This window comes from Equus asinus, chromosome 1 (genome assembly GCF_041296235.1).
Source record: "Equus asinus isolate D_3611 breed Donkey chromosome 1, EquAss-T2T_v2, whole genome shotgun sequence".
In the NCBI taxonomy this organism is placed as follows: domain Eukaryota; kingdom Metazoa; phylum Chordata; class Mammalia; order Perissodactyla; family Equidae; genus Equus; species Equus asinus.
The window spans coordinates 179,170,475-179,192,472 of record NC_091790.1 but is presented as its reverse complement, the minus strand read 5'-3'; the positions used below and the strand labels follow the sequence as shown (position 1 = coordinate 179,192,472).

At 34.4% G+C, this 21,998-nt stretch overlaps 1 protein-coding gene across 1 annotated transcript in view; it reads left to right on the top strand.

Moving 5' to 3' along the window:
- WASL (WASP like actin nucleation promoting factor) overlaps positions 1-21,998 on the top strand; it is a 72,596-nt gene that overhangs the window by 38,256 nt on the left and 12,342 nt on the right. The window contains exons 2-8 of the mRNA XM_014839161.3: positions 579-713; positions 2,653-2,739; positions 3,937-4,033; positions 7,867-7,890; positions 14,510-14,678; positions 15,688-15,730; positions 16,780-16,933. Coding sequence (XP_014694647.1) covers positions 579-713; positions 2,653-2,739; positions 3,937-4,033; positions 7,867-7,890; positions 14,510-14,678; positions 15,688-15,730; positions 16,780-16,933 — 709 coding nt within the window. The remainder of the gene's footprint in view (positions 1-578; positions 714-2,652; positions 2,740-3,936; positions 4,034-7,866; positions 7,891-14,509; positions 14,679-15,687; positions 15,731-16,779; positions 16,934-21,998) is intronic.

Here is a 21,998-nt window from a genome sequence, read left to right as displayed (position 1 = left end):
TTCAAATTTGACTTACTACCTATACTAAAGTGGTTAACTGCCTCTAGACAAGTCAGCATTTATTAATACTACTACTTCATTGCTTACAAGTTCACTTTATTGGAAAACAGTATATAACAGAGCTTAAGAATGCAGGATCTGAAGTCACAAATTGCCTGGATTGGAATTTTCAGCTCTGCCACTTAGCTGTGTGATATTGAGCACGTTACCTCTTTAACCTTGGGTTTCTCAAGCATAAGATGAGGTTATAATAGAAATAAAAATCAAATGGGGTTATATTTAAAAGTGCCTTGCACATTTCCTGACACATTTTAAGCATCAATAAATGTTAGCTTTCAATAATTAGTATAGTTATTGTATTAGTTATTTATTACTGCATAAGAAATTACTTCAAAAGTAGTGGCTTAAAATAAATGTTCATTATTTCCTTGTTTCTGTGGGTCAGGAATTCAGGAGCAACTTAGCTGGGTGGTTCTGATTCGATGTCTCCCATGAGGTTGCAGCCAAGATGTCAGCAGGGACTGTGGTCATCTGAATGTTATTTTAAACCTAATGGCTATAAATTTTCTATTTTGCAGACTATGTCGTCAGCAGTGGTACAGTTATATGCAGCAGATCGGAACTGTATGTGGTCAAAGAAGTGCAGTGGTGTTGCTTGTCTTGTTAAGGACAATCCACAGAGATCTTATTTTTTAAGAATATTTGATATCAAGGTGAGTTTTCTTTTGCTTCAGCTTAAACTGTAGATGATGAGGTTTTCTACCTCAATTATAATTTAGTATAGATTTGCTTATCCTGTATGTAATTTTAAAGTTATACTTAAATTAATATTAGAAGAGTGAAGCTTGGTTTCAGATATTGAAGCATGAGCCTTGTGACCAAATAGGAGCCGGAACATGAATAGCTTCCTATTTTTATCTTCCCACTGCCACCATACATTAAAGGTATTCGTTTTTAATGCCTTTGGATCTTGGGCTTTCCCAGTCTCTTCTTTTCTAATGATATTCTTTTATTCCATCCTATTCATTACAGACTAGCAAACATAGTCCTTTCAGGGAGCTAGAAAAGTCTATTTTAGCTTGGTATGTGCTGTTTACTTCAGCCTAGGTTTAAAGCGCTATGCAGTATCTATAATAATGCATTTGCTACCCAATTTTCCTTATGTTGTTTCTCAGTACATTCAGATTTTCACAGCTTTGTATTCCTCACTCTCAAGCATAAATCCACATTGTCCTAGATTGGACAGGTATTCCTTTGTCAGGTATACATCTCTTATAGTTATGTAAAAGTAATTCTTTTTGCTGAGATTGTCTGCATTTATCTTTTAAGACTTTTCCTGTAGGTAAGCCTCCTTGCTTAGTATTTATATGTGGGAGTAAGTATAATGGGATTATAATTGCAAAAAACTAAAACTGACTTTGGACTCCTGGACGATGCTTATGGTCAGATAGATTGTAGTCAAACTGTTTTACTTCTCTAGGCCTAGACTTATTGATTTGTAAAATAGAATAACCATCTGGGTCTGTTGCAAAGTATCTCCTTGAGATTAAATGAGATTTAAATTACTGCATTTTGTAAATTAATTTCTTCTTAGTATCTACTTCCCGTATCCTGAGACAGCTGAGAGATATGGCTTGCTCCTTTTACTAACAGTGGCTTACTATGACAGTGATTCTAGGGGATGGGGAACACATGCATAGTTTGAGAGAAACTCCTAAGTCCTTTCACCTATTTCTTACCACCAAGGACAAGCACTGTTTAGAAATGGAATACACATATAACTCCACTGAGAAGAAAGGAATTCCACTATAGTGGTTATCATGTGTATACAATGTATTTTAAATATTTTAAAATGTTGGGGTCTAGGTAGGACCTTGCATTTCACAATAGGGCAGTCATTATAATTTTCTGATCGCTTATTCCCAGTTGTAGATAACCATTACTGAATACTTGTAATTAGCCACCTTTGGTATTATGGTTAATTATATTTCTTATACTATGGCCATAGACTGACAATCATCCATGACTCTCTTAACCATAGTTTAACCCTCGTGCACTTTAATCGTCAGTCTCTTTCTGCATGTGATTGAAACTACTTATACCAATGTTTAATTAGGGGGTCCCATCACACTGCAAAAGTTAGGAATTCAAAGATTGTTAATAAGCAGTACAGAGAAGGTATATTTAACCCTCCCAGCATCTATGGAATTGAGGAAAACAGCATGTATTCCTGTAATATTTGATAGCACACAGTCTAAATATGGCTGATGGAACTGTGTATTGATAATTAGCGCATGTACAAAAATATCCTACACCGTCTGTCTAACATTGATGATCTAGTAATTGTTCTGGTTATGTATTTGACAAGTAACTATATTTGGAAATGCTTGGCTGATGAGGTCATATCTTAGCATGCTGAATTAAACTCGCTTGTTATGTAGTTTTATTATCCAGTATTTACTGTTTTATTAAGAAATTACTGATTAAATTGTGTGATATGTTACTGTTGTAGTATACATATATGTGCTATATGTGTTTGTAAAAGTTATTGTTAATGTAAGCAGTTCACGTAATATAAGTCATCTGTTTTGTTTTATTCCTAGAGATTATTTTTTTTGGTAACTCTTACTTTAACTTTTCCTTTTTTTCTAGGATGGGAAACTGTTGTGGGAACAAGAGCTATACAATAACTTTGTATATAATAGTCCTAGAGGATATTTTCATACCTTTGCTGGAGATGTAAGTTATATTTTCTTTTATTGCCATGTTTAATGTCATTTCTTTTACATTTGTCCATGGAAAGTATTTATGAGCTTTTTGTGTAAACATTGTATAAAATAAAAGAATTATTTTACTTTGAAACCCTCTTTATAGATATTATAGCTAAATAGGAGGAAATGGCAGATATTTTAAGGGCCAAAAAAAAGGCCTTCAAAGAGTACTGTAAATGTAATTTGCTGTGTGGAAAAGAGACTTGGTTTTTCATCTTCTCGCTGTCTTCAGGCAGATAGTTTAACTTGTCTGTGGCTTTGGGAAGATAGTTTAACCTCTCTGGGCTTTAGTTTTCTTATCTATAAAGGTGAATTCTCAATTGTCCGCTAATCCCTGGTAACTTTTAAATATTGAAATTATACTGCCATTCAAATTATTTTGTGAAAAAATGGTTTATGACCTAAAACAATGCTGAAATACAATACATAAGAGAAAACAGAATTTTAAAAATTTATTGCGTATAGTTGAGGAAAATGTTAGAAGGATTTCTATACTGTATGCTCACAGGGATTTTCTGAGTGATGGCTATGGGTGATTTTAATTTTCTTTGTTTTTATATTTGTATTTTCTACAATGAAAAAAGATTGGATTAGATGATATGATCATCTTTTCAGAAAGTGTTTTCTTCTCTAGCTGTTATTTTTCTAGATAGGATATAAATATATGTACATATCTAAAATGTGCATTAAATGCCATAATAATAAATAATGTCAGTGTGTTTCCGCATTTTTTGATAATTTACCTGAATTAAGGTTATAATTTAAATAACGCCTGTAATTGAGCTGTGAAATAAAAACATAAACTAGTAAAGATAGAATTGACCAACTTTTCCAGTTTGCTTTTTCTAATCCAAGTTATTTACAGAGCTCTGTTGAAGGATCAAATTCAGTTTATTATTTTTTGTTTTTGTTGAAAATGAAGTATGCAATTTAATATTGGAGTGTCTAAGATAATAGGTAACCTTTCTAGTAGTAGTCTTTTACTTTATCTTCTCCATCCTTTTTGCCTCCTTAAGTTATTCAGGTCATAAAATAATTTCTTTTCTGCTCATAAAGTCAACTTTCCTCTTCAGAAATGTACTTCTGTTGGTTATCAACTTTTTTGTTAAGTAAAGCTAAATTCATTGTTTTTTGTTGTTTACCTTTCTTGATGAAAATATTTCAGACTTGTCAAGTTGCTCTTAATTTTGCCAATGAAGAGGAAGCAAAAAAATTCCGAAAAGCAGTTACAGACCTGTTGGGCCGGCGACAAAGGAAATCTGGTAAACTTTTCTTTTTTTTTAATTCTTTTAAACAGGAGTTGGCAAACTATGGCTCATGGGACAAATCTGGCCCACCACCTATTTTTGTAAATAAAGTTTTATTGAAACACAGCTGTGCTCATTGGTTTATGTATTGTCTATGGATACTTTTTTGCCACAACACAGTTGGATAGTTATGACAGAGACTGTGACACACGAAGTCTAAAATATTTACTATCTACCCCTTACAAAAAAAGTGATTGTGGGACCTGGCCTGGTGGCGCAGCAGTTAAGTTCATACGTTCCACTTTGGTGGCTTGGGGATTGCCGGTTCGGAGCCTGGGTGCGGATATGGCACCGCTTGGCAAGCCATGCTATGGTAGGCGTCCCACATATAAAGTAGAGGAAGGTGGGCAAGGATGTCAGCTCAGGGCCAGTCTTCCTCAGCAAGAAAAAAAAAAAGGAGGAGAAGGATTGGCAGCAGATGTTAGCTCAAGGCTAATCTTCCTCAAAAAAAAAAAAAAAAAGTTGCTATTCCTTACCTTAAAAGAAAGAATATTTTTATTGAGAATGAATTTTTTTCAGATTTACTGAAGAACTCATTCCAGTAACCTTTTTTGTTGATAAATTCCATGTATATTGACTCTTAAATTTGCATTTTTATGACATTGTTCATAACTTAGATTTTTAAAGGTGTGTTATACTTTGTGAAGACTTCAGGCAAGCCCAGAAGCAAATAAAGTTGCAGATAAGATGTGTAAACATTGCCTTGTCTCTCTTTTTTTTTCTTTTCCTCCACCTGAGGAAAATTCACCCTGAGGTAACATCCGTAGCAGTCTTCCTCTATTTTTCAGTATGTGGCCCACCAGCACAGCATGGCCACTAACAGAGGGGTGTAGATCCATGCCCGGGAGCCAAACCTGGGCCATGGAAGTGGAGCACACCAAATTTAACCACTAGGCCACTGGGGCTGGCCTGGCTTCTCTCTGTTTTGTCCCTACTATTGTATATTATAAGACCATATAGAACTTAGTTTAATGCATCAGATGCTAATATGTGTAAAACAATTAGAGAACAATGCGGGCTATTATAGAGCCTTAACTTCATTGATATAGCACTGTTTGACAACAGTGTATCAAGTCTTTCTGTTGTAAAGTGGGAGAATGGTGATTAGGAAAGGTGAACCTCTCCAAAAGCATCTTCTTTAAGTAGATCAATTTTAGAAGAAATAACATGGGGGTTGAGATCAGCAAATAGATCCCACAAAACTAGCCATGCCTATATACTCCTTGGAAAGTCTTTCTGTATATCCAAGAGTACATATTGCGCAGTTTGAAGATCACTCTGTTCAAGGATGTGCTTTACCAATAAGAGGGAGTAAGCCATGAAAAAGGAAGACACTGAATCTGGAAAACAGAAGTGTTAAAAGCATATATTCCATGTTATGCATCTTTATTGTTATTTTAATGGGTTTCCAGGAGGGGGGTGAGGTAAAAAGAATTAAGCTGTTGTCTCACTATTGCTGTCTTACTGTATCTCACTTGTACTAAGTGAATAGGAGAATTATTAGGGGCCTATTTTTTTTTACTTCTTTTTGGGCCCAAGGCCATTTACCACTTGATTCTATGCTAGCAAAGGATTTAATGCTATGGAATAATTTATGGTTCAGTGCCTATTTTAATGACGTACAGTAGTGCTAGGCCGGGGGCTCTCTTGAGCTGCTTTTAGTCAAAATATGTGACGTTTTCAATATAAAAAAGAGTAGAAAATACTTCTTACAATATAGAGTAATTGACTTTGAAATAGGTAGGTCACTTAAAGATGTCTTAGGTATTCTGTTTCATATAGTTCCTAAGCTTTTAGGCATAGTGTTTCAGAAGCAGAAAGATCACATTAGGGTGGCAGCTGATTCACCCCTGGGTAGCCCTCCCTGCTGAGTCAGACTCCAGCATCGCCTCTCTTTAACTTAAATGTATGGGCTCCACCTTTTGGAGCAACAAAGAATTAGTCCATTTTCTTTTACTCCCAGTAGCTGTTTAATATTGGAAGCCATTTGTCATGTCATCCGTATGCCTTCACTTTCTTTGGTTTAACCAGTTCCAGTTTCTTATTCCTCACATGATGTAGTTTATAGACTCATCATCCAGAATATGCTGTGCTCTGAATCCACTATAGGTTTTTATGTCTTCTTCAAATGGTCCAGATTTAAGGAAATAGTACACCTTGAGATATGGTGTCCAGATTTGAACACAGTACTCCAAAAGTAGTCTGACGGGTAGTGTGATACTGCAACGTCCCTTGATTTGATTAAACACTGTTCTGCTAATGTTTCTAGCAAGTACGTCACACGATTAGCTCCCATACTTCTCTGTTCAACCAAACCCTCCTTTTTTTCCACACGAATGGCTCTCAAGCCAGGATAATGTTATATTTCCAAGTAATTGCTTTTAGAACTTACGCTCTGAACTTTATATTCATCTCAGTATATTTCTGTATCTGTGCTGTCACTGATCTAAGAAATATTTCCTCTCTGGATGCAGAGATATCATCACCTTGAAAATTGGAGGTTGGCGTTCATTGACGTAGATAGGACTTGCTTATTAAATGTTTCAGAAAGTTACTTCATCAGACCACCAGGTGGAGTAATACATATATTTCCCATTGCCAGGATTTTTAACTTGTCCCGCAATTAAATCCTGTTAATTTTAGTTTATGGCTGTTTATAAACTAATTATTTTGTTTTTTATGGGTATTTCTCTTATAATTTCAGAAAATTTTATATTGGAAAATCTGTGAAAATTACATTTGTTTAAAATTCTTCAATCATTTTTGAACCTTCTTAAAGCCAAAATTCTGTCAAATCTGGTATGTAAGAGTATGAATACAAAGGATTGACAGAAATTCTCCTGGTTTTACTCCTATCTAGTTGGCTATAGCTTTTCAGTATTATTTTGGTCTGCACCAGTGCTCAGACATCTCTGGGTATTCTCATTACCTTTGTGCTTTCATTCAGTCCTGTAGCTTTTGACTACACTCTCTCTGTGCTTATGACACCCAAAGTTTTACCTACACTACTGATTTCTCCCCTGACCTTCAGACTTGTCTACTCCAGTTGGGTGTCAGAATAGCCTTCAGACTTAACATCTCTGAGCAGAACACTTGATTCATGTTCCCCAGCCGCAGTCAGACCTGTTCCTACTCCTCTCCTAGTCTTCCCCATCTCAGTAAAAGGCATTGGCTCCACCTTGTCACTCTGGCTCACCATGGTCCCTCATAAATCCTATCCGTTGTCTCCCTTCACAAACACGTTCTAGATCTATTTCTAACCACCTCTGCTTCCACCACCCTAATCCAAGCCACCATCTTCTGTCATCTGCACTACCCCCACTCCCTCACTAGTCTCCCTGCTGCCACTCTGTGCCCCCTACTATCTCTTTTCCACAAAGTAGCCAGAGTAAACTTTTAAAAACATACATTAGATCATGTCCCTTGCCCTATTCAAAACCCTGTAAGAGCTTCCTGTCACCTGTAAAATGCAATCTATATTCCTTAACCATGGCTTGTGAGACCCTACATGATCCAGTCCCTGGCTCTCCTTCTGAATTACCTGCTTCCACTCTTTGACTCACTCCAATCCAGTCTTCATGGTGTTCCTTCATGCCATTCCCTCAGTAGGGCATTTGAAATGTTTCCTCTCCCATTTTATTCAGATGTCTGCTCAATGTCAGTTCCTCAGAGAAACTTTTCTTAACCACCTGTATATCATCTTAGGAATAAGACAGAGTTTAGGTGAATTAATTTTTTGGTTTTTTTGTATTACATATGTCTAATAATATTCTTTTATTTTCTAACAGAGAAAAGACGAGATACCCCAAATGGTAAGTTCTTTGATAATTATTCATCAAAAAGATTTTAGATTATAGTTTAATCCTTGTAGAAACATGTATTATACATTAATATCTAATATTTAATAACTATGATAAAATACTGTAGGTTGTCGTGTTCTTATTTTAAAATAAGTGATAGATGAAACTTAGAAATATAATATGCTTTAGCTTTTTTCTAAGATGTGAGAAGACTACATAGGGTGAAGATCACTATTATATCTTAATTCTGTATTCACGATTAAGTGTAAAAATGGTAGAATCTAGTCTTAATATCTTCCTTAAAGGCAGTAAATTTTATCTAGCATATTCATTTCCTACTTTAAGGTTTATCTTTCTTATTTCAAAATACTATTTCACACTGGTAATTTGAAACTAGCCCCTTTCAGAATGAACACTTACTATGATGATATGTTTAGAACAAATGATAGCTGTATCTAACCCTCCTTAATTTGATAATGAACACTTTAAGTATTATGGATTCATTTATTTAAAAAAATATGTTGTATACCAGAGAGTAAAAGCAGAATAACAAGATAAAAAGGACAAAATCTCAGAGCTCAGGGGCAGAGATTCTTATCCTGGACTCCATAAACCCTCCCTGGAATTGTGTGCTAAGTTTTATAAGTATATATGTTCTTTCCTCTGAGGAGAGAGGATCCATGGCTTTCATCACATTTAAATGGGGTGCCTGACCCTATGAAGGTAAAGAACCATTGCTCCAGTAGCCATTATAATGGGGAATATAGCTGATGCTTTTTAGAAGCATCTCAAATCCTCTTATCAGAATTTAGAATGATTATTCAGGGAAACACTTAGCATGTTAATACAGAGTTCTTAATATATGGTAATTCTTGGTGATTGTTGGAGTTTGTTTCTTTTAAAGAGATATATTACCTTCAATTTTGTCCTTAAATTTGTTTTCCTGATATAAAAACATGAACCAAATATTGCTGTATTAAATTTTGGATTATTTACCGTATTATAATTTTTTTAAAAAATGTCTGACTACCTTCAATAATGCTTACCATGTGCCAAGAATTGTATACTTTGACTTTCTTTTTTAAATGGCAATTTAGTACGTAAACTTTATAGGACTGCTATGGAGATTAAATGAAGTAATCAAAGTGCTTAGCATAGCATTTAACAAATATTAGTTATCATGATGAAAACAATGACAATGATAATAATAGCAGCTACTATTTAATGATCATTTACAACTTGCCAGGGACTGTCCAGCAACCTTAGGAAGAGTAGCTGCTATTATCCCTATTTTATAGATGAGCAAACTGGGCCACAGATAGATAACTTACTCAAGGTTGCATAATTAGTAAGTGGTAGAGCAGGGTTCACTGTCAAGCGAGATAACTCCAGAGCCTGGCCCTTCAACCCCTATGCTATGTCAAGATGATTTTGAAGGAGAAACAGACCTAGAGAGGGTAAGTTACATGCCTTAAGTTACACAGCTAGTACGTGGCAGAGGCAAAGTAAGCAGAAGCAGCTGAATCAGAAGTAATCTTTTTGAATTTATTCAATTACTTTGCATTCTGTGAGCATATATTGACTATGAGTGGGGGAAGGCTTCCTTGTGGTTGCATCTTTGGGAAAAGTAACCAGAGATTTTAAAGTGTAGATGTACAAATAACATAATTAAAGTTAAGGATGTAAATACTTGATGGGCTTTTTAAATTTCATCTTTTCAATACATGTAATATGTATTTCTGAAGAACATCTAATCCATGAATAGATAGCATGTGGATATTTTTTATGCAACAGTGGTGTCTCAGAATTACATTACCGCTAGTAAGAGAGAGACTCATAATTAAATGTTTCTTTCTCTGAGATTGCTCTTGGTTTTAAATCTTTAGATCTATAGTTTTAACCCTTTGGTGCAGTGGTCCCAAACTTTTTTTCATTAAGTATATGAAGAATTTAAAATGCAAAATTATACAGCATATATTGCAAATATTTGTATACTTATTTATAAAGTATACATGTAATATGGTATTAATACATTACATACACAATAAAGAATGAAATAAAGGGTCATAAATAGAAGTATTAGTATATTTTCCTGCTGTGCAGTCAGTTATCTTGCTCTCCCCCCAGTGCAGAGACCACTGTCTAGGTGGTGGCATATTACTTTTCTGCATTTTGTGCACTACCACTAGGTGGCAGTGGACAACCTAACAACCTTGCAGTGTCCGTGCAGGTACTTTGTCTCAGATCCTCAGATGATCAGTTTAGCAGACCTTTTCAAATTGTGACTATTAAAAAGGCACTTTATTTGGAAGTAATGTATATTCCTGAAATGCAATTCAGTGTCTTCCTCACTAACTCCTAGTCCATACATCTTTCCTTTTTCTTTATTGGTCAGTCTCACATTTTAGCTTAGATGCTTTCCACTGATTTGTTCTCAGCTTCATGACTGCTTGACATCAGAGGCTTCTGGGCCACCTGTTTCTCAACTATTTTACTTTGGTGAGGGTTCTCTGCTTTTTATGTAATTGAGGGGAAGACTTTAGTTTGTTCTTTGTAGTTTTAAAATTAACTAAAAATACTGTTCAATGAGAATATTAAAAAAACTTTTCTGTGACAGTTGTCCTTAATCAGAAGGGAATTTGTCATTTGACGGTTTTTTGGAAAAAAGAAGGGAAACAACCCCCTCCATTAATGTATTTACTTAATACATGTTCTTAGGATGAGTATAATTTCATAAATAGAATAACTAAACTTTATTAGAAATGATTTAAGAGTATCTCCGTTACCAAATCTTCCATAAACTTAACTTTATTTAAAAATAACTCTGTGCCTTATACAGGTTATCACTTTTTTTAGTGTGTCACTTTTGAAACAGGTATGTAATTGGGCTGTAGAACACTTTTTTAAACTTATTTCCTAACCCCTCCAAACTCTAAAGTAAACGACTTGTCAACAGAAATAACCAAGTACACAATCTCTTAAAGATGTAGAAAACCTTTTTTCTAAATTTTGAAAGTTGTTAGTAAATGTTTATTGAATGATGAACTGTTGGACTACAAACTAAGAGAACTGATAAATTGGTAAAGAAATAATGTAACATCTGTAAATTTAGCATTATCAATCACCTTATAGTTTGACTTTTGTGTAAAAGGTACAGTAGTTAACAGGAAGGGTAGTAGACTAGGAACCAAGGTAGCAGAGTTCACCTTTGCCCTTGTCACTAGTTCTGTGACTTTAGACAGATCACTTGACTCTTCTTACCCTTAGTTTTCGTCTATAAAATGAAAGATTTAGAAAAACTATTTCTCAGCTAATACTAATTTTCTATACATCTCTATAGTCTGGATTTTCCTATATAGATTTAATTAAATAATACTTTAACAAATACTGATGAAATTCATGTGTAATGACACTAAATAGCTAATGGGCTTTATAAACAGCTTGGCAAATCCATAACAATATATCTACATCTGATTTTCGGGTAGAGGGAGGAGGGGAAACACAGTCTTACACACTATGAGTTAAACTTTGTTATTGATTCCGTATAACACTTACATTTTCTTCCTGTCCTGTTCATCCTTAAGCTTTCTTCAGTGATGGCTGAGTTATTTTCTCTAGTGAGTTAGGAATCAGGCTTACAAGAATCTGTTATTTTCCAGAAAGGAATTTACTGGCTTGGATAATTTAAACTGTCAAACTTTACCCAACTCTATTACCATTTAGATCATCCATAGTATAATAGATTACTTCTATATAAAGAATAAAAATATTTTTATTTTTGTTTTTTCCTAAAAACTAATTATAGTTGTTAATTTTGTTTTGTTATTTTTTAGTGGTGAATCTGGTTGCTCTTTTATCATTGATGTTTGAGCACCTCTTTCAGGAAGGGTGGTCTGTATAAAAAGAACACCTAACTCCAGTACTCCTAAATCTGTCCTAAAGTCAATTCTTAAATTCTGTTAAGTATAAAGTTAAGAAAGGAAATAGTGATTTGCATCAGCTTATTGTGGATGATGTTGCTGATACTGATTGGTAAAGATAAATTAAAAGAAGAGGGAAGAATGAGAAGTAAAAACGGATCACTAGCTAAGTCTATGAAGGTATGAGTATGACCCCAGTTCAACCCTCTAATACTCTAATTCTGGGTATTCTCAATAAGTCTCTTGTTTTGTGAAACTATAATAAATGCTGATATCTGAGCAAATATTCAAACCAAATATTTTGGTTTGAAAATCCAAGTCTTTGTGTACTATTTAATAAGCCTTCCATTGCTTAACTAATCTTTTTTCTTGATCCAATTATTTTCAGATTATACCTTGATACTGAGTCAGCTTTTATGGATTTTATCTATATTATTCACTAGCTTCCATTTTTTCCAAGAAGACTTTCTTTATTTCTTGCCAATATGAGCAACTTCTCATGGAATTTTGTATGAAATTATAAATAGAACTTTTAGACAGTTACATATTATACTTATATGTAAGTAGACTGAATATTGAGGGAAAATAGCTGAATTTTGGTGATGTTAAAAATACACATCTTTCCAAATTGTTTACTTGTCTGATAAGGTGGAAGATGGTTTTCATAATTTCATTTTAGCTTTATTTCATCTTTAACAGTAGAGTTGAAAGAGAGAAAATGGGTTATATATAATTTGCCCATGTAAATAAACATTGTTCTTTCAGATAACTTTAAGAATAGAACACATGGAGGTTTTTAGCACAATTGAAGAATTACAGTCAAATTGACATTTAGTGGTTACCTAATATACATTAGCCTAGAATTTCTTGAGATTTCTATTTGCCATTCTGTGATTGTGTTAGCGTCCCCAAAACCATCCCCACAGTTGGTGGTGATTCACTAGGACTCACAGAACTGAGTACATAGTGGTACTCATGGCAAAGATTTATTACAGTGAAAGGATATAAAACAAAATCAACAAAGGGAAAGACACATGGGGTTGAGTCTCAGGGAAACCACACACAAGTTTCCAGGAGTCTTCTCCTGTTGGAGTCACAGGGAATGCACTTAAATCCTCCAGTAATAAATTGTTTGAACACGTGAAATGTTGTAAAAGGAGAAGCTCATTAGGGTCTCAGTACCTAGGGTTTATTTGGGTCTAGTTATGTAGGCTTCCTCTGTCTAGCACATACCAGAGGAAAGCAAATGTTTAGCATAAACCACATTGTTAGCACAAACAGTTGAGGCACAATGAGCTCATCTTATCAGGCAATGATGGAAACCCTCTTGAAATCCTAGTTCACAAATGCCAGCTGAGGGCCAGCGTTGCAAGCAGACCCTTCTAAGCGTAGCGTCCTCAGGCGTGCTATGTTAACTGCTTTTCCGCATGATAGTGATTGTGTTTTATACAGCATTTTGGAAATTGTCATTAATGTAATCATGTCAGAGGAATTTGATCTGGTAGGAGGTTTTGTCAGGGAATCATATATTTTAAACAGAGTCTCTAAGAAACATGTGTTACCCTTTATAAGGCTTATAAAAGTTAAATTTATGAGGAATTTCTAAGTTGAATACATCCTTCAGACTCTCGTGCTTTTTTAAGACCAAGAATATTTTTGTGAATTATGAAACAAGTTTTGTGCTACATTTAGTGTCACTCCTAAAGATACTTGTGATATTTTTACTGTTGATCCTTGTGGAACAGGAGTGTTTTGAGAATTTTTCCATCTTAATTTTTTTTGTTTTTTTATTTTTTTAAACATTGGCACCTGGGCTAACAGCTGTTGCCAATTGTCTTTTTTTTTTTAAGGATTAGCACCTGGACTAACAACTGATGCCAATCTTTTTTTTTTTTTTTTCCTGCTTTATCTCCCCAAAACCCCCTTGTACACAGTTGTATATCTTAGTTGCAGGTCCTTCTAGTTGTGGGATGTGGGACACCACCTCAACGTGGCCTGATGAGCGGTGCCATGTCCGCGCCTAGGATCCGATCTGTGCCCAGGATCCGAACCCTGGGCCGCCGCAGCGGAGCGCGCGAACTTAACCACTCGGCCATGGAGCCAGCCCCCCCATCTTAATTTTTTGAGTTCTGTACTTCTGATGCTCAAAGTGTATGTACTGATGGGGGAAATATTATTAGACTTAAATATGGCAATTTTGAAAAAAATAGTAGTAATAATTGTACAGGTATTTTTTTCCTCGTGAATAAAGTTGAAACAAAGAAGTAAGAATAGATTTTTGTCAGATTAAAAACAAAGCAGATGCTTGTTTTCTTTTACTATTCTTGTTATGTGATGTATACAACTTTACAACTGAGTAATGTGTTGGGTGTGAAGCTATTGTAGTCAAAATGTAAGGGATCAGACCAATTAAATTTAAATTTTTGTTCAAAATACATATTCTTTGTGAGATTTAATGTTATGGAAATACAAGTTTGCTTTGAAATAACATATCTATGCTACTGTGTTTAAGAATTTATTATTATAGGCTTTTGAAATTTAGGCAGTACTTTACCCATTGTTTATAAGAAGTTAACATGCAAGTTTAAAATTTAAATAATTTATAGTAATGAAGTGGTCCTACTTCAGAAAAAGATATTTAAATTATAAATTATGATTTTAATAATTGTTTTAAGTTATATCCCTTTCGTATTATTTTGACTTAATTGCAGGTCCTAATCTACCCATGGCAACAGTTGACATAAAAAATCCAGAAATCACAACGAATAGATTTTATGGTCCTCAAGTCAACAACATCTCCCATACCAAAGAAAAGAAAAAAGGAAAAGCTAAAAAAAAGAGATTAACCAAGGCAGATATTGGAACACCAAGCAATTTCCAGTAAGACAGTTCTTTTGTTCTTCCCATCTTTACTTTTGATTTACTCACTGCTGCTCTTGATTTTTAACTTGTTAGAAAATTTTGTTTTCTTTTGGGGAGGACGATTACATTTATCACTTGCGTTCCTTTTTAGCTATAGAGTTTGTTGGGTTTTTTTTTAGGCTGTTGCTCAGTAGACTTTGTGTGCATCTTATAGTTTATTTACTTTTCACCCATCAGAAAAGAAAAATTAGATAAAGTTGTTTCTTCAACTAATTGTTGGACATAAAAATGATTTTTCACTTTTCTCTATAAATGATATTTGGAAATTGCCTAGAGGCGTTGTCCTAGTCCATTTGGGCTGCTATAGCAATACCATAGACTGGGTGGCTCTTAAACAACAGAAATTTATTTTTCACAGTTCTGAAGGCTGGGAAGAGGCAGGCAAGATTTGGTGTCTGGTGAAGTCCCGCTTCCTGGTTCATTAATAGCTGTCTTCTTCCTATGTCCTCACATGTCAGAAGAGGGCAAGGGAGCTCTCTGGGACCTCCTTTTTAAGGGTACTAATCCCATTCTTGAGAAGACCTTTCCCAAAATCCTCACCTCCAAATACCATCACATTGGAGATTAGGTTTCAACATAGGAATTTTTGGGGGATACAAACATTCAGTCTATAACAGGCATTAAACCTTTGCTATTTATTTGACAAATTTCAAACATTCTCATATGCATTATTTCATTAGCTCATTACAAAACTCCTATCCTCTCCTATATATGTAGTGCTTGTATTCTTAGGCTAGTTTGACAATTAAGGAAATGGATGCTCGGAAAGATTGTGCAAAAATGTTAAGACTCAATTAGTAGCAGAGCCAGGGCTAGCATCCTGGTCTCCTGATTGTATGGTTTTTCTCTTAATATGATTATGTCAGTGAGAACTATTATGGCCAAAAATGTAATAGCTGGATTGGATTTCATATATATTATATTTTTAATGCCCTTTATGCATTTTTTTTTCTATCTACTACCTTAGGCACATTGGACATGTCGGTTGGGATCCAAATACAGGCTTTGATGTAAGTGTCTTTTCAAGGCATAAACACTATTACTCTATCTATGTGGGAATGTTATGGCCTGTCTTTAGATTTTTATTTTTATTATTCATTTTTGTGAATTCTAGTGTTTATTTGAACGTGCTTGTGTTTATGCACATATACCACTGAGGTTCCAAACAACAGTAGTTTTCTGTCATTCGTGGTTAAATGTCTAAAGACAAAATTTTTTTACTCCTTGGCTTTATATACTGTAATGTAAAATGCTTGTGTTTTGAAAGCCAAGATAAGAAAATGATTTCTGATAAGTGATCATTTCAGGGGAATATATGCCAAATTACTGGAAAGTGCTATAATCAAATTCTGAATATCCAGTTGTTGAATTATCTAGATCTTTTCATTCTCCTATTCTTTTTGACAATCTCATCATTCATCAGGTTATAGCACTGTGAGCAAGATAGGTGAAATTTTTGGCACAAATAAGTGTTTTTAACATTTTATCTCTATTTTGGTTACCTCTGTAATATGTATTTCACATTTGACAAATAATCAAGGTTTAAAAAAATTATTTTGAAAATAAATATTTGTGATGGGGGTCAAAAAACCTTTTGGTTAGTTTTGTTGTAACTACAATGTTAATCTAGAACATTCATTGAATGCCTCTTGGTTGAGCCGTCTGCAGGTGCTTGGGTTCTAAAGAAATCCTTTACCCTCAAATTTCAAATTGATTTACTTTTTTTGTGTTTACTTGTGATTACACTTGTATCTTATTTAGGACAAGGTGGAATAGATGAGCATTAGAGATGTCTGAATCATGAATGGGTTAGATGCCCTCTTTTTGAAGGCAGGCAACAAAAAAGGGATGAGATAAAATATAAAATCTGTTCTTTGTTCTTTTCTATTTTTTATAAGAAAGTTTAGTTAACATATAAATAATGTAACCATATTAAAAGTTTATAAACTTAAGAGAAAATAATTTCATAAAGGGCACAGATAAGAATTAAATTTTATCATGCTTATTTTTAAAAATGGGGATAGATTTTTATGGTTACCAGTTATTTTATCTGTTGTAGCTGAATAATTTGGATCCAGAATTGAAGAATCTTTTTGATATGTGTGGAATCTCAGAGGCACAACTTAAAGACAAAGAAACATCAAAAGTTATATATGACTTCATTGAAAAAACAGGAGGTGTTGAAGCTGTTAAAAATGAACTACGAAGGCAAGGTAACTTTTTATTTCTATTTAGGTGTTCTGATCTGTTTTTTCTTTTGAGTTTTTTGAGGTCAGTTTCATGGAAGACAGCTACACACATTCATGAACTTTCCTTAAGCAGAATGTTTGAATTTACAGATAACTAGTTTGGCCCAGTGTACTTTGTTTTACATGATGTTGGTATAACTAAAAAACTTGACAAGGTTTTGCTTATTATTTAGAAGTCGTATATTAAATTCATGAAAATCCATACAAAATCTTCTGGCTATTCTATTTTAGAATAAAAAAAATTATAGTTGCCTAATATTTTACTTAATGAATCTTAGAAACCACCATTAATGTTTTTATTACAATTCAGAAGTAGTAACCTAAAGATAACCACTATCTAATCCCTAATATGTAAGCATTTTCAGAATATAAATAATGAAAATCTTTCCATTTATTTTGGGATACAAACATTTTTTCATCCTTGGATGAGGTATAGAATTTGTCATTTGGTACCTGAGAGCACAAACAATTTGCAACCTTTTAAGATCAAAGCACCTTGTATTTTAGTTGTGCCTTAATAATTATCAAAATAAAATGCAAATACATTAACTCTAAATTTTCCAATATGGCAGTCATCTCTGTGCCACCTTATTCATTTGAGGCTACTTTTCTTCTTCCTGGTTTTTGCATACTCGTAGTAGACAGTATAGCAAAGCAAAGTTCCAGTTAATCATAGCATTCTTCTGAAGAATTCAACTGTCATTTTAACTTAAGTATTTGACTGACTTGTATCTTTTTCACTGCTGATGTTCATTCAATCTTTGATTCATTGATTCATTCGTATATTCAGTAAATATTATTATGCAACACTGCTGTCTACTCAGAATATTTACATGTAAAGTTTTGGTTGCTGCCCTCAGAAATCTTGTAGTCTAGTGTGGAAACAGATATGTAAACAAACAAGTATTTCGTCATAACTGCTATCGTGGAAACACAATGCTAGTTCCAGCCAGCCCTGGTTGTCTAGTGGTTAAGATTCGGCGCTCTCACTGCCACAGCCCAGGTTTGTTTCCCAGTCAGGGAACTACACCGCCCGTCTGTCGGTTGTCATACTCTGGTGACTGCATGTTGCCCTGATGCGGAAGGCTATGCCATTGGTATTTCAGATACCACCAGGGTGGTGGACAGGTTTCAGCAGAGCTTCCAGTTTAGACAGACTAGGTAGAAGGACTTGGCCACCTATGTCTGAAAAAAACTGGCCGTGAAAACCCTGTGAATAGCAATGGAGCGTTGTCTGATACAGTGTTAAAATATGAGGCAGGGTTCCATTTGCTATATACAGGGTCACTGGTGTCGAGGGCACTAATGACAATGCTAGTTCATCTTATTTTGTGAAACAATTGCTTTTCCAAATTTTGTGGATTTTTAATACCAACCATCCTGTGCACTGCGTCGTTGTTTTGAAATGCTCCCAGTGTAAGTTATAGTTTCTGTTAGTGTGCAGATGATGGAAGATCTTGAGGAGTCTTGTGTGTTCATTCACTCATTTTCTCCACTGTTACCACCCACCTTTACCTTATACTACCAAATGATGCTCAGAGTCTTCGAGCTCTCTGAATTTATAAGTTTATGAATTATTCTTGACATCTATTAAACCATCCATAGTACTGCCCTCTCACCTGAATACCTGAACTAAGAGTTTACTATATTAACTTGATTGGTTTGTTTTTTAAACTTTATTATTACTGCTTTTTTATTCCAGCTGCTTTTAAAACATAAATTAGGCAAGGTCTTCCCTCAGTTGAATTACCTAAAACAAAAAAGACACAGGCATTAAAAAAATGCACTTTGGCAACAAAGTTAAATTCTTATCATATTCAAGAACCTAACTCCCAGTGTGGAACCCTTTAGACACTAAAGAATGATTTTATAGAAGATAATTTTTTTTTAAAGGAGTAGTAAAAAGATTCTTCATAAAAGGAAATGTTTTCTGGGCAGAGCATGTAATGTGTTCAGAAGTATGAAAAAAAAATTGAGGGAGAAGTTCATGACGTCTTAAAAGTATATTTTGTAAAACGTACTGAATCAAATTTCTTGAAACTTATTTGTAAAATCATAATCAGATTTATAAAAAGTAGTAGACTTGTGATTTCCAGCGTATCTTTTTTTATGTCTGTACCGTTGTTTGAAGTCCGTTAACTCATAATAATCTGCCTGTAGGTCCACAATAATGGGGGTGGTGTGTTGTGGGATGCTATTTGACCCAGTGCTCTAAATTATGCATGTTGTGATGTTTTCATTTCCAGGGAAGCCAGAGTTCTTTTATCCTGCCTCCAAATCTAACATCCAATGAGGTTTTCTGCTCTCTGCTCAAATTAATGTTTTGAGCATATTGGTGCTTAAAGTAAAAAGAACATTTATTTCTATATGAGTCAGAGCTCATAGTTTGTATGTAATTTAGAAAATTTTATTGAAATTCTGTGGAATTTTTTAAAACCTTTACCCAGACTTTCTCATGCTGATGTGGTGTGTGGTGTCTGCTTAGCAGACATTTTTGTGCATGTCGGCCTAACACTGTGCCATCTGTCCTTTCCTCTCTCATTTTAATTCTTTAATTCATGTTTTTACATTGGGATATAGCATGTCTTCTGCATACTTTCCTTTTATGTAGACAGAATACAAACTAAAAGGGGCTGGCCCTGTGGCGAAGCAGTTAAGTTCGCACGTTGTGCTTCAGCTGCCTGGGGTTCGCTGGTTCAGATCTCAGGTGCAGACCTAGGTACCGCTTGTCAAGCCATGCTGTAGCAGGTGTCCCATATGTAAAGTAGAGGAAGATGGGCATGGATGTTCGCTCAGGGCCAGTCTTCCTCAGAAAAAAAGGAGGATTGGCAGCAGATCTTAGCTCAGGGGTAATCTTCCTCAAAAAACAAAACAAAAGAGCTGGTAATAAATGTTTTCCTCACGAAAAGATAGAGAAGTTTCCGGTCACTTTTCAAGATAATAGGAATGCTGAACTTGTGCTATACCCAAACTGGATGCAGCTGATAATGTATTCACTATAAATTAAGGCACTCTCCCTGAGCTATGATTTAGTGTCTATTTGAATGGGATTAGCTGGACCTCAAATTATTTTAGTAAATGTACTTACTACAAGTTCAAAAGAACTTTAATTCTTTCTGCTGAAGAAATACATCATTTTACGTATAAAAGATTATGGATCCTCAGTCCTCAGTGAAACCACCAGAAATGCTGGATCCTTTTCCTCTTGTTTAACAAACAACTAAACCGTAAAAATGCCAGTCTACACAAATATCATTGCTATCTGAAATATAAACCTTAAACTGATTAAAATGAAGTTTTTGTATATACTTGAAGGATTTTCTGTACTGTCTTATTCAGTGAGTGTACATAATGCATAAAAGGGTTTTGCCCTTTTATTACAAAATATGTTACAACAGGACTTTGCTTTTAGCAAGTGTAAGTCTCCTTGCTATGGATCCAGTGAGAAAACTGGGCGGCCCGTAGCTGCAGCGCCCAGCCCTCCAGTGTGCCTTGAGTGTAGAGCATAGGAGCTTCACTCTGTGATGGCTTTTGTCCAAGTAAGAGAACTCCCTTGTTTGCAACTATATAGTCTTACCAGTTTTTAAAGTTTGTATGCCTGGAGACAATACCCTTGTGAGTATTTGCCTTTCTCCATACTTCATGTAATGTTTATATTTGATAGCACATTTTTAATAGCACGTTTCCCATGATTGTCCCAAATGAAATTGGAAGATGGTGTTTTATTTCCCTTCACATGAGGGATTTCCCCCCTCTGGTATCATCACGTTATTGAGCATTTAAGCCCATTGTTATTTGTAATTAAGGTAGGTATTTGTATAGATTGTAGAACTATCCATCAATAATATATTATAATTTGTAGCAGTAAGTACAAATAGCTATTGTAGATTCTAGGATTTTTCTATTCCTGAAATGAGGTAATTTTTCTATTCAGTTTTTAAATGAATGGAGAAATAATGAAGAAGTTTGTTATTACGTAGATTTGTGTATACTGTTGGTAAAATTGTGCCTCCAGAAATATAATAAATTTGTGCTTTATTGAATACTTTATTTAATTTTGTTTTCCTATATTACATTCTCATTTATGTAGAATAAGAATGTAAATATCATTACTACCGGAATAATGTTAATATTTTATTAATAACTTTAGTTTAATTTTGCAGTGTGTGGTAATTCTCAGTTTATAGTTAGTTCGTGTCTCCTGAATAAGTAGTTGAACATTTCAACTGAGCAACCAGCCTCCCTTAATGCCATCGCTAGAATTGCTGGTCATCTTTTAGAAATATAGGACATTATGTATATTATATGTTAAATTATTATATATTATTATGGTATATTGCATTACATGGTATATGATATATATTATGTGTATTATTATATATATATTCTATATGTATACTCTATATTATACATATCCTATATATTATATATATTCTAAATATAGTGCATCTAAATATAGTACATTATAAAGTACAAATGTAAGTGACAAAGGTTTACACTTTAAAAGAAAAAGTATTGGAGTTTAGCTCTGCTTACCTTGAATAAATTCTAATAGGTTATGCTACATTAGCTATTTAATTCTGAATGTAAATTAATTTTGTAAAACAACTAAATACACTTGATTCTTTAAAGAGAGAAGGTGTCCATTCATCTTTATTAAAATGTAAAATAATGCTTATTGACCAAAATGTTTAATTTCATTGTTGTGTTTTTGTTATTATTATATAAAAAAGTGTTTGGGGACTGGCCCCATGGCCAAGTGGTTCAAGTTCTGTATCCTTCACTTTGGTGGCCCAGGTTCACCAGTTCAGATCCTGGGCGTAGACCTACTCTGCTCATCAGCCATGCTGTGGAGGCATCCCACATACAAAGTGGAGGAAGGTTGGCACAGGTGTTAGCTCAGGGCTAATCTTCCCCAAGTAAAAAAAAAAAAAAAAAAAGAGGAAGAAGAAGGTTGCCAATGGATGTTTGCTTAGGCTGAATCTTACTCACCAAAAAAAATGTGTTTATTCTCTTACCTTCAGAAGTG